Source organism: Alligator mississippiensis, chromosome 2 (genome assembly GCF_030867095.1).
Source record: "Alligator mississippiensis isolate rAllMis1 chromosome 2, rAllMis1, whole genome shotgun sequence".
Lineage (NCBI taxonomy): Eukaryota > Metazoa > Chordata > Crocodylia > Alligatoridae > Alligator > Alligator mississippiensis.
In genome coordinates, this window is record NC_081825.1 from 83,032,171 (window position 1) to 83,049,575 (window position 17,405).

Genomic DNA, 17,405 nt, shown 5'->3' on the forward strand with positions numbered 1-17,405 from the left:
AAAGCATCCAGAAGTCATGTGCCTAATTGGCCACAGTAGCAGGGGCCACACTAATGGGAACCACAGGCTACCTAGGGTGCATTTGTGTGTGGGCACTCCCCCACCATGCTGTGTCACATACATGAGCAGGCGATCCTCCATCCTACTACACTTCGAGTGGCACAGCACCCTGCCACAACTTCAGCTCTTGGTACGATCCCCTGTGGCACCTCACCACATGGGCACTCTGGGGTGCTGCCAGCTTCCCTGGCACTGCAGGCTGGGCTGTGCCATGGTGTGCTACATCATTCTACCTCCTAGGGTAGGGGTGAGGAGTGGCGGGGACAGAGGAGGAGTCCTGAGACCCTGACTGCTGCTACAGCTAGAACAGGGGCAGCAGGGACCAGGTAGAAACCTAAAGGCCATATGCAGCCCACAGACCATCAGTTGGACAGCCCTGGTATAGATACGGATCCCTGGATCTTTGCAGAACCATAGGCAACAATACAGAACAAGGAACATATAGTAGGTAATTTAACTCTTCCTGTAAACCTTAATCTTAACATTGTTATATATTCTTTATATTTAGATTGTTTAGTATACCAAATCAGAATCCCTAAATAAGTAGTATTATCCCATGGTTTACGGGCAATTTGTGATCTGCAAGAATCTCCAATATTGTTGCAGCCACAGAAAATTTAAAAAGTTTACACTGAGGTTTACAGGACCCTTTAAATCTCTTTATATTAATAATGTACTTAAACTCTTCCTAAGTTATTGTATCTTCTGCACCAAACTTCAGGGAACAGGGAAGCATGGTAGTTTTGTACCTCAAATATGAAAATTAAAGAATACTGTACAATTTAAGCCATATGAGATGCACTTAGATATCAAGACGAAGAGTACCTCAAACACATGCAAAAATAATAATATTGTGAGTTACTGTATTGTGTCAGGTTTATAAAAACACTGAAATCATAGATGTTACAGTAAACTGGGCATTCTACATATAATAAACTTCAAGTCTCCTACTTAAAAAACAAGTTACACCAGAGTAAGCTTAGAGCATTTCATTAGTTTTGCTTGAGGGTTTTTTAACAGTTCTTAAATACGTTGCTGTGCATGTATTATGTGCACATAGATTCTGAGCCAATGCTTACCAAAAGTTAACCCAAGTTTTTCCAATGATTTCAGTGACCCAGCCCATTTGTGTGCTGCCATTTACTCAAATTTCTATTTCTTAAAAAAGAAATTGTGAAAATGAAAACTCCCTTCAGGACTAGAAAAATAGCAAACTTTCTGAAAGCTTCTACAAACAGCAAGCAGGCAATCCAGAAAGATCCTGATACTTTGGAGCCTGGCTAATAAACATGGCGCAAGCCTAAACACAAAACTAAGGAATTCTGCGATGCAAAGTAAAAGTAATAATAAAAATACCTAACTTCATGCTAATTGTATTAGGTATTAGGTTATAATAAACAGAAATAATATAGAACTTAGGCAAAACACCTGTCACTATTAATTTCATATGGCAACTAACAAGAAAATTAAGAATATTATAAGGGTTAAATGGAATTGGTCATCCCACAAAACACTCAATAATATGTTTAAAAACATCACTGTTGATAGTAAACCACAGTGTTACTGAAATGGAATGAGAATAATCAAAACAAAGCTTCTTCTCATTTTTGCAACATGCTTACATTGTGCACTTGATGGTTCTTCACAAAAGCACTTGGATTCACACACACAAGCAATCCCATTTCAGTGTCTGAAACCCCCTTTCAGGAATATTTGTAGTAGTTCCAGTGGTTGTTTAGAATTGGCTAGATTTCAAGTGGACAGGTGTCTCTTTAATTTCATCTCAGGATGACACAAGAGGATAAGAGAGATTGGAGCTATGAGTCAGATACTGTGTAAGGAGTATACCAGAGAAAGCCAAATTAAAGACAGTCTTTATGATGTATCAGGCTTAACATTTCCAAAGGAAAAATATGATGCATCAAAGTTACCTATTAAAATATATAATAAATAAATGGGTTATTTTTTGTTGACGTGTCTTGGTATATGTGTATTGACTAGGCAAAGGAGTGAGCCCTTGTTCAGCAAAGCCTAAGGAAAACTACTAGATCTCACTTTTAGTATTAAGAATGATACAGTCACTTATTTCATCATGTACTACCAATATAAAACCTCTGAGCTTAACAAACTAACCATCAAAGACCCCTCTGAGTTAAGCAATCACTTCATCATTGCTGAAGTACAACCACCTTTTAGTGAGCTAATGTAGTTGTTTAGATTCAGTACAGAGAGTCAAAAAGCCGGAGGCTCAATCCATTCAATATTTGCAGGTTAATCTAAGCTGTATAGATTGCACTAATAAGCAAGTGAGCAGACTTTCACTTTTGTTTCTGGAAATGCAGCCACATGCCTGCAGTGGCCCAGGCCAGAAGCAGGGGGGCACTGGAGCACACCTCCCATCTTAGCTGGAGCAGACAGCTTGGGCTTAGACTGGCCCCCCCCTCCACCCTGTGAGGCGGGGCTTGCAGGGGAGGTGCAAAGCATCCTGGGATGCTAGGGGACTGTGAGTTGACTTGAATCTGGAGGGGATCTGGGACAGAAGTTCCATAAACTGGTTTAACTTAAAACAGTTAAGTCTGACACTACATCAATCCAAGATTATCTTAAACTGGTTTCGGCCATTTTGAAAGTGGCTTATCTGCACTGAACTTCTGGGCTAGGGACAGAAGTTACACGTAAACCACTTTAAGTGAGCAGAAACTAGTTTAAACTTGTAACAGAACATAAGCTTAGTGCACATAAACCAGTTTCAAAATGGCTTAAAACAGTTTGAGATGAACCTGGTTGAATGTAGTATCAGACTTAACTGATTGGGATCAAACCAGTTTATGAAACTTCTGTCCCAGACCAGGAGGACTTCCTGGTCAAAGTCCTCCAGCATCCCAGCATGCTCTGCAGACCTGGGCCGGGCTGTCTGCACCAGCAGAGCAGAGCTGGCCCTGACCCTCTGCTCCCTAGCCAAAGCATGGGGTGCGAGTGGGAGACAGGCAGGAGCAGGGACAAAGCCAGATGCTGGCTCCCCAGGGAAGAGGTTAATTTCCCCATCCCTCCCCTGTCCTACCAGCATGGACCTGCCAGGCACGGCTCCCTGTTCCAGCGATGCAGGCGTGGCCCCAGCAGTAGCCTGAAGTGAACTGGCCAGGGAGGGGGTTTAATTCCCCCCTCCCTGTCCCACGGACCTGAGCTGGGCTCCATCTGGCACTTCCCCCTCACTGCTGCAGTGGCAGGGATAGGGGCATGGCCAGACGCCGACCAGCATGGACCCCTGAAGCAGAGAGGGCAGGGAGGGGATTTATTCCCCCTGCACTCCCTCTGCCCCTGGGTGACTGCAGCCAGGGTCTGCCAGCCACTGCCACTGCCGCCAATTGCCCCCTGAAAAGGCAGAATAAGCCCCGTCCCTGCCTCCTCACCTAAGGAGACCATGCCGGCTAGCCTTTGGCCACACCCTAGCCCCTGGAGCAGGGGGGAGCAAACATGATGGGAGCAGCAGCCCCTCTCATTGTTTCTCAGAGCGCAAGGCTCTTCCCGGCCGGGGGGTGGGGGGGGAGGTGTTGCGCTGTGGGGTGGTCAGAGCTGCTGCAGCCTGTGCGGGATGAGCAGTGGCACTGGGGCTTGGAGGGATGGCCATAGGCCCCCAAACCCCCTCTACCACTGCTGCTTGCCCCACACAGGCTGCGGCAGCTCTGACCACCCTGCAGCACAGCCCCCCCCCCCCACACTGAGAAGAGCCTTGCACTTCAAGAAACCATAAGAGGGGCTGCTGCCTCTGTCATGGTTGCTCCCCCCTTGCCGCTCCAGTGGCAGGGGCTGAGGTGTGGCCAGAGGCTGACCAGCATGGCCCCCTTAGGCAAGGGGGCAGGGAGTGGGGTTATCCCCCCCTCGGTCCAGTGTCTGGCAGAGGGAGGAGGAAGCAATCGGTGGTGGTGGCAATGGCTGAGGCTGACAGACCCCAGCTGTAGTCCCCTGGGAGCAAAGTGGGAGAAGGGCATAATAAGCCCCCTCTGCCTCAGAGGGCCATGCCCACCGGCATCTGGCTGCACCCCTGCCCCTGGGGCAGTGAGGGTTGAGCGCCAGGCAGACCCTGGCTCAGGTCCATGGGACCGGGAGGGGGGAATTAAACCCCCTGCCTGGCCAGTACACTTCAGGATACTGCTGGGGCTGGCCATGCCCCCCCTGTCCCCAGCACAGCTTCCCTGCAGCCAAGGGCGCGCTCTAGTGCCCCCTGGCACCTGGCCTGAGTGACTGCAGGCATGTGCCTGCATTTCCTCAGTCCAAAGGGAATGCCTGCTCACTTGCAAATTGGTTGAATTTAGGCAGGTTAGACTAACCTACAAAGATTGAATCAATTCAGGCTCAGGCTTTTTGAATGTCTGTCCCTAGCCCTGTTGTGTTATCAGTTTGAACTGGTTTCCGATCAGTTATACCAATTTATGTGTAATTTCTGTCCCTAGCCTTAGGGTTTAACAAATGCAACAAAACTATGAATCAATTTTACAGATATTACTCTCCTCCCAACATCCACATGTCAACAGTTTCTTTGTGCTATCATTAAATATCTGTTATTCTATATGGCAATTATGAAAAGAGTCCGACCTTCCCAACACATATAAAAAAACCCAATTGCTGTATTCATAAATATCATCACCAATTTTTTATTTAGGTGCTTACAACATCCTAAGAATTCACACAGAGAAACTTCCTGGCACTTTTGCCTATTAAGACAGTTAACACAATGAGATGCAAAAGTTTCATGCTTCCATTTTAATTTAGCATGTTGTGCCTCCTTTCTATACCAAGATGATGAAAATATGTGCTTTATCTTACCACTGAATCTCAATAGGGAACAGAAGCAAATTTTTGCCAACTGTGAGAGACACATGCTCTACCATTTGAGGTAAGAATATACTTCTGAGTATTTTTATATAGTTGATAAACAACCAAATGAATATTTGCAAGTGATTATGATATAAATTTGGCAATGTTCTGGCTGGCTGTAAATGACGTCATCATGATGCCAGCACTCAGTACATCATCAAATAATGTTTTTGTTTTGTTTTGTGAGACCAGTAACGACAATTTATGGAAGTACTGAAGTCTGTGGGTGTTTGCAAATTCTAATGCCTTGGCTCTGTCCTAAATCATCAACCAACCTAAGTAAAAACCAGGTAGGAAACAACATCTTATTATGTTTCACTGCTTCCCCATAATTTGCAAACGCAAAACATAAGATAAATAAGGCTATTTTCATCTTTATGTCCTCTTTAGAGAATTATTACAAAATTAAACAGTGATATTAGGCAATCAAAAGCATTAAAAAAATATTACAGACAATCAAATGACGTCAGCAAATCCTCACATCTGACTTCTAAAAACTATCCTTCAAGATTAGCCAGCACATTCAACACAGTGGTGATTTGGTCAAAGAAAACTGGTGCTCAAAAGGTAATAGTAGCAGATCAATAAATTTAAATTTTTTAGGAACACATTTTACATAAGAAAGGCAACACATCCAATGCTCCTCCTTACTGTATATAATCCCAAAAGGACTATGTATAAAAGCACTGACACCGGTTACTGTTGCAAATGCTGGATAAACAAATGTATGACCTAATTAATTTTCTACAGAAATAAGAACTTTAGTGCAAAAATTAAGGAATAACTTAGAATTGCTTTGTAGAGAATGGAAAAAATCAATTCATTTTATGTAAATCAGGCTTTCATTCTCAAGCTATCTACTCTCAAGTTCCATCACCAAATGCATTCTAAAACAGCAAATACTGAAAATATTTTAGTTTTAGGTTGGCCAACTTAAAGAGGAAAAAATATAAACAAGAAAGGCCTGCTTGCTTAGGATAAATATGTTTAGGCTGGTGGAGCTGAGAGAGAGAGAACTTATCAATCGAGACTTTTTGTCTCAGTGTTAAGGCATAATTTTATTTGATTTCTACTGGAGCTTACCTTCTGTCTTTAATATAGCATCAAATATTTATACATCATATTGGATTTTAAATATAATTCAGGAAATATGTGGCCATATCAAAGTACATGGCAAGATTCTTTTTTCAAATCCACAGTGGAAATCACATTACCTTATTTTTAAAAATCTATTTCCCTAAGAGCGATAGTGAAGTGTCCAAAACAAAGTCCAGTATTCTCAGAAAATTCATTCTTATTGGTTTAGTACCTAGATAACATTTTTATAGTGATTCCTTTAAACCTGAAAAATATCAGCAAGGAACAAGGAGTTAACTCTGAAAGCACATATAGAAAGTTTAACACCCTATATAAAGCATATTCTATTTACATTATTCAAAGGCAGCAATCGCTTCTTTTATAGATTCCTGCCAATCTGGTCCTGGTCAGCTAAAACCAGGATTTTTTTTTAAAACAGAAGAGTAGGTTTAGGGGGAAGAAAAAAAAAGACTGCCACATACTGAAGATGGAGTCACTAGCTGATGTGATCTGAAGCAGTACTAATCTGCCCACAGAGAAAACAATCAATGACTGCAGAAAGACCAGGAAGGACTGAATTCTTTTCCTATAAACATGTCACTCTAGCAAAACAAAGCAATGAAGTATTTAAATAGCAGTTATAGCTCTATTTCAAATCTGAAAACAACCTGCCATGCAGACATGCGAACATACAAGAAACTGAACAGCAAGAGCAATTTGTTATACCTCTTTTATGCAACTCTCTTAGAGGAATGTTGTCTCCTCCCCCATCGTACGGCAAATAAGGATCAGAAGACACTTCCATGAATGTAACAAACAAAAAGAGCGTTTTGTTAGCTCAGAACAACTGAGCCATTTCTTATACAAGAGCAGCTGGCTGGGAAGCTGCCATATTTGATCAGGATTTGGACTGTGCACTGGCTTGTCGCAGCAACTGGGTTCTTCCACAGTCAATGATGTCATCAAAGGGAAATTATTGCAGCCTGGTTGCTAGTGGCTACAATCTAGCAGCACTTAAAGGCGGAACAGCCGACTTAATCTACAGAGCCTGTTATACTTGAAGGTGACTAAGCTTAAAATAAAACAGAATTAACTGGTTTTAAAGAAAATAAAAGGCACCCCATTAATACTGAAAGATACACTGCAACAACACAAAAATAGCTTGTCTACTTTTGCCCTTATACTTGCCTCTCTACAATAAAATCCCAATAAAAATCCTAATGACATAAAAGAAAGAAATGCTTAAAGTTCATTTAAATGTTAAAGGCAACATGTATAGTGACAGACTTAATTCTAAGTAATAAAATCTGTCCGTCATTCAGCAGGTTGTCCCCCAACATGGATTGTAATGATGGCTTAATGACAAATCAAAAGTACCTGAGGACATTTTCAGACTCCCCAAAAATGAGAATGGGTTAGATAGGGATGTTCCTGCCTTGAGCAGGGGGCTGGATTTGATGACCTTATGACAGCAAAACTAAGGTGGGGCAACTAAGCACCAGCCCTAATCACTGACTTTTGGGGGAGGGGGGGAGTTGGAGCTAAACAAACAGCAGCTCCAGCTGCAGATACACAATCATACCAGCAGCAGCAGCTGGAAGTCACCTCTGCCTCCATGCATTGCAGCTGCCCCACTATGTATGCCTTTGCTTTGTAAGGTCCCTTCCAGCCCTACTTTTCTATGATTCAGATACACTCTAGGCTCACTAGTTCAGCTGGAAAGGGCCTCCAGCCAACGCTATAGTTTAATACATAAAACTTGAGATAAAACAAACAACTCTCCTTCGATGCCTTGTTTCATCCTCATTCCACATGATAGTTGAGGGAAAGGTATTCACTCAATCACATTAAAAAAGTTATTTGGAAGGGGCCTCTGGCCCCACTGGTGTTATCCCCACAGCGTGCAGCCCCTGCTGGTACAGCCCAAGGGGTGTGCAGCCCTCAGCCACTAAGAAGTTATACAAAGCCATAAAGGAGAAAGGAACCCGATAGTTTCTCTCTCCAACTAGAGGCCCCTGGAAGGGCAAAAGGTAGGCTGGTATTAGTATGAGGGTATAACCTATGTGGGGCTGGAACTGGGCTGGAGCTAAGCAGATGTGAAGACAGGACAAAGGGACCAGACTCATCTGGAATGTTGTGGCAAGAATTAACAGCAGGAGAAAACCCAGAGATGTGAAGGAAAAGCTCAGGCAGTATGGTCCAAAAATAACTTTAATAAATACAGAAGAGTGGGTCCCACTAATTTTCACACCCATATGTATGTACTGAAGTTCAGAAATAAAAAGACATACCAAAACATACCAAAAGCAAAATAATCTTTTTTAAAAATAATTTCTTTTTTTTTTGACCAACATCATAATTTTCTGGGGTCTGACTCATTTCTGATATTCTGGTGCTAACAATACCACAATTTTGTTTTAATAAGGAAAAGACATGCATACCGCTCTATTCTTTATTTCTTTTTCAAAGGACCATCCTCCTTATAAAAATACATTATATAATAAACACCTAAATAACTATAATATTTGTAAGAACAAGAGAGATGCCTTACTCGGTGAAAAAACAGGTCCATCTAGCCAAGCACTGTTTATCTCACAGTGGCACAGAATGGATGCTAAGGGAAAGTATATTATCCAAATTTATCTGTCTTTTGACCCTCTTCCCTTAATGGGTCTAGCATTTGGAGACCCAAGAAGTCCTAATTTGGTTGTTGCAACCCTACTAGTGTATTGACTATCCATTGATGGATCTATATTGCATGAATTTGTCAAATTCTCTTTTGAACCTATTGAAATTATCAGGCTCTACAGCATCTGGTGTTAATGAATTCCACAATTACATCCTGTGGGAAAAAGAACTAACTTCTGTTAGTTTCAAACCCACCTGCTAATGTCTTTTTACATCCCATAGTCTAGTATTACATGAAATGGTAAAGAAAAATTACTATTTGATTTCTCCATAGTATTCATTATTTCAGATCAGCAGTGCTTAACCTTTTGGCCCTGTGGGCCTTATGAATGGGGTGAACCAATCCTCAGGCCAGATCATCCCATGCCAGAATCAGAACCTGGGACCTGGGTACTACCCCTTTCTGTCCCCATACACTAGGATTGGTCCCCAGGAGCCTGACACCATCCCTTCACTGCACTGGGACTGGGTTTCAGAGGCCCAGCCCTGCCCACTCCCATCCCCATGTGCCAGGTTTGGTCTCCAAGGGCCTGTCGCTGATTCTTTCCTCCATGACTGGTCTCAGAGCACTAAGATTGGGTCCCAGAAAGTTGATGCCACCCCCTCCCCCCCCCCCCCAAAAGCACACATTCTGGGATTGGGACCTGGGGCCTGGCACTGCTTCTGCTACCCTGTGTGCTGGGATCAAGTGCCAGATCCAGCATGCAGGGTCCAGGGCTCCCCATCAGTCTGGAAATTTGGCAGCGGAGAAGCATTGCTAGATGACACAGGGCCAGATGATACATGGCTGTGGATCAGATCCGGTTCAGTCATGTTTTCTCTATGCTGAAAAGGCCTAACCCAGTGGTTCCCAGCATTCTGACCCCACAGGTCAATGAGCAGTGTGGGGTCAGTCCATGGTTGTGATCTAGCATGCTGGCCTGACCCCATACACCTGGGTATGACCATACACTGGTGCAATCTAGCATACAAGGGCATGTTATCTAGCCTCCAGGGCTCCCTACAAGTCAAGAATTTTGGCATCAGGAGAACAGCAATAAACGCTGCCACCACACTCCTTCTGCCAAATTTCTAGACACTTAGGGAGCTCAATGGGCTAAATCTGGCCAGCAGGCCAGGAGTTTAGCACCCCTGTTTTAGCCTATTCAGCCTTTCCTCATAGAAAAGCTTCTGTATGCCTGTAATCATTAGGGCTGTGTGAACCTTCAGTAGCTGTTTTGATTTAGAGGAGATTCGGCCAGATTTGGTGGCTGAATCTCTGGATCCGAATCGAATCAGGAGACCCATTAAAAGTTCCAAATCAGGTCGGAAGCCTTCGAATTGATTTGGAAAAGATTCAGCGATTCAGCCATAGACTAAACAGGCAGCAATCCTTGACTACACTGGACACAACTGCCTCCAGCTGGTAAGTCTTTTGTGGTGGGCAGAGGGGGGAGGGGAAGGGTGTGTGTGGGGGGGGCAGATCAATACTCCTGCAGCGAGGGAGGGATTGGGGTGCAGGACTCAGGGAGGGGGCCTCCCATCACTGTGTGCTGCTGTGCACCAGCAGGCCAGGAGAGCATTGGAGCAAGTGTGTGCCCCAGATCTATGCAGGGTGGGCTTGGCCGGGCTGCACTCCATGAGGCTAGCCTCAGCTGCCTGCCACCAGGCTGCACGCTGTAGGGCAGGTGGAGCCGGGACTGCGCTCCAGGCAGCAGGCCCCAGCTGCAGCCTGGAGTGCAGCCCTGGCTCCGGCTACCCCGCAGAGTGCAGTGGAAATAAAATTACCTATAGTCCCTGCCTCCAGCCCCTCCCCAATCTGGATGCACATGCCCGTCCTCATGACCTGCCGCTGCTTGCCCAGCCAGGGCGTGGCAGGGTGAAGCCGTGGCTTGTCCTGGAGGTGCAGAGAAGCTGGGGCGGCTTCTGCCGCTGCGTGCCACTTGTCTGAGGGAGCGCAGCAGTACCATCCCGCACCTCCCCGCCCCAGCTGGGCGAGCGGCAGGAGGGCATGGCCCCTGCTCCCAGTGCCTTCCACCCAGAGCGAGCCATGCCTGCATCGTGTCCCCCACCCTGTCCCAGTTGGGCAAGTGGCAGCAGGGCATAGCCCCCACTCCCAGCGCTGCCATGCCCGCATCCCGCAGCCCACTACCCCAGCTGGACAAGTGGTGGCAGGGCAAAGCCCCGCTCCCAGTGCCTTCTGCTACCTGCCCAGAGCACAGCCTGGCCCAGCCCACCCTGTGCAGATCTGGGGGCACATGCCCCCTCCCATGCCCTCCTGGACTGGCGGTATGCAGTGGTGGAAGCCCCCTCCCCCCTCCTTTAGCTGGGCAGCTTGTCCCAGCCCAAATCCCTCCCTCGCTGTGGGGGTGTTGATCTGCTCCCCCACACCCCTTCCCTCTCCACTCCTCCCACCATAACAGACTTAACAGCTGGAGGCAGCTGTGTCCAGCATGATTGAAGACTGCCGCCTGTTTAGTCTATGGCCGAATCTCCAAATCAGTGCCAAATCTTCAAATCTGATTCAGCCAAATCGAATTGGGACAGTGACTCGAATCACCAAATCAAATCACTGTCCCTCCGAATCAGCCGAATCCAAATCCAAATTGAATACTTGCTGCTTCACAGAGACCTGCTAATCATCCCTGTTACCCTTCTCTGAACCTTTTATTTTCTAATTCTACTTTTCAATAACATATGATAAATTGGCTCTTTGCTGTCAAATACTGTAGCATTTTTTTAAATTGATTTTAATGAGAAATAATATTGCTGCAACATGAGACAAACTTAATTTGCACCCGAAGCCCAAATCTGGATATGGAAACCAAAGTCTCTACAGCAGGGCACAGATTTAGAAGGTGGACCTAAGACTTTATTTGATAGCAAGATACTTATAGAAAAGTATATTTATACTAAAAATGTCTCTAAGATCACTGTGTAGTGTATTTCTACATTATGATATTAACTCCATGCTAACATTACTAAAATCTCCAGAGAAAAAATAAATGTAGTTAAAAAAATATAAGGCCCAGTCATGCATTATGCAGGACATGGATAGACTGCTCATAGCCATAATCAAGTTAGTTGGTTGCTGCATGGATGCAACAGTCTGCATGTGTTCTACACAATCTGAGATTGACGCTTAAGGTTACTAAATTACAATACAGTTGCCTCTTATACAACCCCCAAGCCCTTCTGCAATTCTAAAGCACTTAAAACCAAACACATGAGTAGCTAAAGTCACCAAGTCTTACACTGACCAATAATAGATAGTGTGTCTGCAACTTATTAGAATCACATTAGACAGAACATTTTGATGCTAATATTTGGCAGCAAAATAAAGGGAGCAAAGTAAAAACCCATACAGGTGCCACAATTATGCATGCTCAGTACTTGCTGGCCATTGCATAGGAACCTCACTATGCAATGACCAACAAGTCCCTGAGCATGGACTTGATTCTAATAAGTGGAGGAAAAAAAGCTTGTACTGAGTGTGGCTTCAGATTTTGTTGCTAAGCAACTGTTGATTCTATTAAGCATGATTCCAATAGCTGCCTGTGGTGCAATGCTTCTGACATTTGTTTTTTAGATTTTGATGATAATATGCAGCTGACTCTATTAAGCAAGATTTCACTAACTGGCAGACACTCACATTAATCACATTAATCATCTTAAATTTGACCCAGGAGCTTGTAACTCATTTTTATCTCATGTACAGTATATAAATTCATTTTTTGAAGAGATTCTGTAAAATGAGATGCATTATTAGTTAATGTTTATCAATGGATAGTTGAATTTTTTAGTGAAGTATTAATGTGGGCTTGCAATCAATGTGTTACAATGAAGAGAGGGATCAAATTTACATTCTTTTATCAAAAGGCTTTTATGTTGTGTTGACAGTTGGCAATTTCTGATGGAAAAATACTGTTTATTTTGGGTCAGAGTTAAGGTTGTCTTGTGATAACATATACATTTCTTTATACCTGAGATTTTGGTGTGATTTAATATGTGGGCAATATAAGATTTACAGTTCCTCTCCTTACTCTGGTCTGTAAATGATGCGATAGATGACTTTACTGTCATCACTTAACATCTTTAGATGGCTTTTAAAACAAATCTTTTTGGCTTTGGAATTTCCCAGATTTATTTTAAATATGTCAACCTATACAAATTAAGCAATTAGCATAAAGCACTTTCAAGGATTTTAATTCTATTAAAATCAGTGGTACCACAACTGGAATCTATATCATTCAGTTGATTCAAGTGGAAGCTGGGTACTCACATTCCAATCTAGAAAGGCTCAGCACTCTGAATTTGGGAGTTGAACACATTCAGCAAATTTCAGGGTTACGCTGTTAGAGAAGGGAGGCTGGTCTATAATTTGACAAAACATTTATAAGATGCCATTAAGCAGCAGGCATAATGAATTACCTTAACAGTGACTACACAGGACACATTGATATCATATGTATCATTACTAATTAATTCACTTCCTTCACTTCTGAAGGAGTTTTAAATGGTGGGCATGCATCAGTTTTACTGGTGGTCTTGTCCTAAAGAGGTTGTGGAACTAGAAATGATATCACTATAGGAAAATAACGGTTTTGACTGGAAGGTTGTTCGCTGTACGGTAGCATAAAATCTTTTCTGGAAGTATAGAACACAGACTGAATCCAATAAATAAAAAATACCAGTGAGGGTAAAACAAAAGGTCTACAACCTACAATAGATGACATTTCACACTTAGCACATTAAATTCTAAGAGACTATCCTATACTAAAGGTTAACAGCTCTTCCTAGATAGCTACTTATAGCCTGGCTGCCAAATACAATCCTTTTTTTGTATTGCCTTAAAAAGCAGTATGCTCATTTTCCCTTCTCAATTACCGGTGATTTGTGCACTCCCATTGTTCATAATCATTCTGTATGTTCCCCTCCCTGCCCTCCAACACAATGGAAGTTTTTTTTAAGGAGCAAGATGTAACACATGCCACTGTGACTTAAAATATGGCAGGGACATTACCTTTTTCCAAAAGGGTATATTAAATCGGAGGTTTTTAAGTTTCTTTTTTTTCTGCTTGGTCTGAAGATTATTATAGAAAACATCTGCCTTTCTCAGTAAAATAATTTTACCTCTTCTTAAAGAGTATCTTTTTCCTATCATTTTGCATCTTGAGGATAAATGCAGTTAGGAAGCTATGTTGCCTATCTCCTAGATTTCAGGAACTCTGAAGTCAGTGTGCAATATTAAGACTTACACAGGGTGCAAATCTAACCTTAATAAGACTAGACAATAACCAATTTTAGCATTCTCTTCCTTTCAAGGCACTTGCAAAAGCCTTATATTTAAACAGTGATTTGGACATGTAGTGCTTTTAAGAAAAATATCTTAAACATCTTGCATATGGCCAGCAGACTCGCATGTTCTCAAAGAAATTTCATCAGGATTACACACTATAATCTTAATCCTGAAAATCTCACATACCTGAAAAACTTTGCACATATGAATACTCCCATTGTTCCCAGTGGGTGTGAAATGTTATTCAGATACATGTGCAGAGGTGATGGTGTTGCCAGGATTGCGAGGCAAGAATTCTTGTGGGTGACATCTTTTATTGGACCAACTGCATTCAGATACATATATCTTTCAGGACAGGGCCCTTAAATCCAACATTTTGGAAATCTTTATGAATATGGCACACCATTAACATGTATTGAGTATAGAGAAAATGACAAAGTCAAGATCTGAAAAGAAGCAGCATCTAGGAACAGGTCGAGGGCGAGGGAACCAATATAAGAAATATCAAGGGAGATAGCAATTGCTTGGTGCTGTAGTGAGAGACCAGAGAAAGAGGAAGGGCAGCATCACAGAGTCTGCAGAGCAGTAGAAGGTGGCAGAGGTTCCTTAACTACAGAAGCGTTGCCTATTTAAAGATTAGTTTAAACCAGAGATTCACGTTTTTAAACATGAAGAATACAGCAAATCCTCTCCCAAATTATTTCACTTTGTAGGAGCAGAGAATGGTTTTTCAGGATTTATGGCTCCATTAATTACTTAGAGTTAAAATGATTTTAAAGTTTGGAACAAAAAAATGGTCTTTCTGAAGGTGGCAATGATCTCAAGCACAGAATGACAGACCCTACAAGCTTCTGTATTGGTTACATTTGAAGAAAAATTATTATTGATCATTTCCCTATTATTCTTCAAAATTGAGGTTTCTACTGAAGAACTTGGCCTGAAAAACTAGCTGTTTTGCATGAAGGGATTTGACCAGTGTAATGCAAGTAGAGGAAGGTGCTTCCCTGTAGTTCTAAAGAGCAAATACTTTAAAGTGGGGTGAGATTTAAGGAAACCCTCATCCTAATCATTTCCTAGAGCAGGGTCATCAAACTCTGGACCTGAAGGTTGGATTTGGCCCACTGAACCATTTCATCCAGCCCTCTCCAAAGCTCCCAGAGAAGCTAGGAATTTAAGGGCGGGGCCTCCCACCAAATTCCTGGAACCCTAGTAACAGTGGAGGGACAAGGACGCAAACAATGGCTACATTAATCCCTGTGCTGCCAGGTCCAGATCCAGCCTGGGAGGCTCCCTGGTGTCCAGATCTGGCCTGTGAGATGCTTTGCAGTCCATATCCAGCCTGGGGTTGCAGGTGAGTTTTTTTCATCCCTGGACAACAATAAGCAGTTCCTTGCTCAGCATCAGAGTTTTGTGGATCTTATGTTGAGGCACCTATTTCTCCCCATATATTATGTATCAAGTGCAGGCACGTCACTCAAGGCCCTGGATTCCATTATACGGGCAAGACCTTGAAAAGTTAGGTTCTGCAACATACACGGTGCATCTACATGTTATTAAGGCAATGCAATAAACTCCAGAGCTCTTTTGAGCCACAGTTAACAGCTCCCAGGCACAGTGTCTACATGTGTGCCTGAAACAGCAGTAAATTGAGCTCAAGGAGAGCAGACCTGGCCTGGCAAGGGGCAGGGTAGTCAACCCCAGACTCTGGGTGGTGGCAAAGAGCAGCAGAGGAGCTACCTGGAGCACAAGGGTGCTAAAGTGCAGGTTAGATGGTAGGCAACCCTGACACTTTAGCACCCTCGTGCCCTGGCCAGCCCCTGTCACTGTCTACACATTGGGGACTGCACTATCTTACGGCAGAGCTAATTAATTTACTGCACATGGAACTGGGATACTTTACTGCGGAGCAAATTAGTCTACTCCACAAGCCAGATCTGGCTCCCAGAGCCATTGCATCACTGACCAGTGGGCCAGTGAATTCAGGGGTGTGGCTAGCAGTGCAAAGAATCCAGGGTACAGTGGACATGGTAAATGGTGGTAGGGGGGTTAAGCGAAGGCTGCGACAATGTTCTTAAAATGGAAAATGATAGGTAACCATAACAACAGATGTGCTTGAAGCCCTGCTATAATAAACTCAATAGTCCTAAAAACACAATTTAAGTGTTCAACATGTGTTTTACATTCCTTAATGTCATGCTGTGAAAAATAGTAGGTTAAAGTGTTACACGGTTCAAAGTTATAGTCTGGGTTATTTATTATTATACAAACTACAAAACCCAAGATGTCAGCTTTTCTTGTGTGATCAGCTTTAGTCACACTAATAAATCTTTGATAAATAGTATGCTTTTTTTGTTGTGTTGATTAACGCCAATCAATTAATCTAAGTAGCACTTCTCACAGCTGAGAATTATGTATTGGATCAAATCTAATCAGAGTGCCCTGACCCAGGTGGCACTCAATAGGTGGTTTTCTCTTCTGCCTTTACAGTTCATATATATTACATTACATTACATATAATTTATAGCAGTAACATAATACATTGTTCCTCTCATTCACTTATCAACTGTCAAAGAGTCAAATCCCAACTAAACAGTGGATTAAGGCACAGTAGGATGTTTACCTATTATTTATAATATTCAGACATAACAGCATTGTTTAATCTTCCATGGATTACCTTTGGCCATAAGGAAGAAGTGAGCAACTCTGCTGCCTGTTAGAACATTGAGTGCTGGGGGGGAGAAGAATAGGGATAAACAAGACAAATAAGGAAACAGGTGATGTGAAGCAGAACAGAGAGGGAAGAATAAAAGGCAAGGAAGAAAAAAGAGAAGACAACATCCAGTGGGTCTTTAAGGATTCATTTTACAACTTCTACAGCACAATTCAGACCTCAAAACTCTTGGTTTTAATTGGAATGGGCTTGCTACCATCAATCTTCTCTTCACTGCTCCTGTTGTGAGTTGTCCATTTTTTTTGGATTAGAGATCAAGCTTTATGATGAAGAAATAAAATCCCTTACATTAAATGACTCCTTGCACCTGTTGGAGAAATCTTTTTTTTTTTTAACCAAAAAAAAAAAAAAAAAATCAAACCAGGTCACCTTTTAATTCCTATTAAAACCTCTTACTTTTGCAGTTCTAGCTAGGAAGAGGGATTTACAAAAATAAATTAGATCTACTATCTCTGGGCACATTAATTCACTTTTCCTAAAGTGCATTAAATTTAGTACCTTCAGTGTGAGGTACTAAATAAATGTGCATTAGGCTGCCCTAAAACACAGTACCGAAAATGCACATTTTTAAAATAATGCTTAATGCACAGCAGCCTGTTTTACTGTGCATTGGCGTAATTGCACGGTTTTTACATAACGCTTTCATGTGCAGTAAAATAGGCTACTACACATTAAAGCGCACATGTAGATACGCTG

The 17,405-nt window shown here is 42.7% G+C and overlaps 1 protein-coding gene across 6 annotated transcripts in view; it reads right to left on the reverse strand.

Moving 5' to 3' along the window:
* The window catches only part of CLCN3 (chloride voltage-gated channel 3), a 142,259-nt gene that overhangs the window by 53,311 nt on the left and 71,543 nt on the right, over positions 1-17,405 (reverse strand). For 2 of the 6 annotated variants that reach the window (XM_006275356.4, XM_006275354.4), the window contains exon 1: positions 6,739-6,948. The exons of the other annotated variants lie outside the window; for them this stretch is intronic. In XM_006275356.4, coding sequence (XP_006275418.1) covers positions 6,739-6,817 — 79 coding nt within the window. In that variant the 5' untranslated portion in view covers positions 6,818-6,948. Of the gene's footprint in view, positions 1-6,738; positions 6,949-17,405 lie in introns of those variants that run through there. 6 annotated transcript variants of the gene reach the window in all.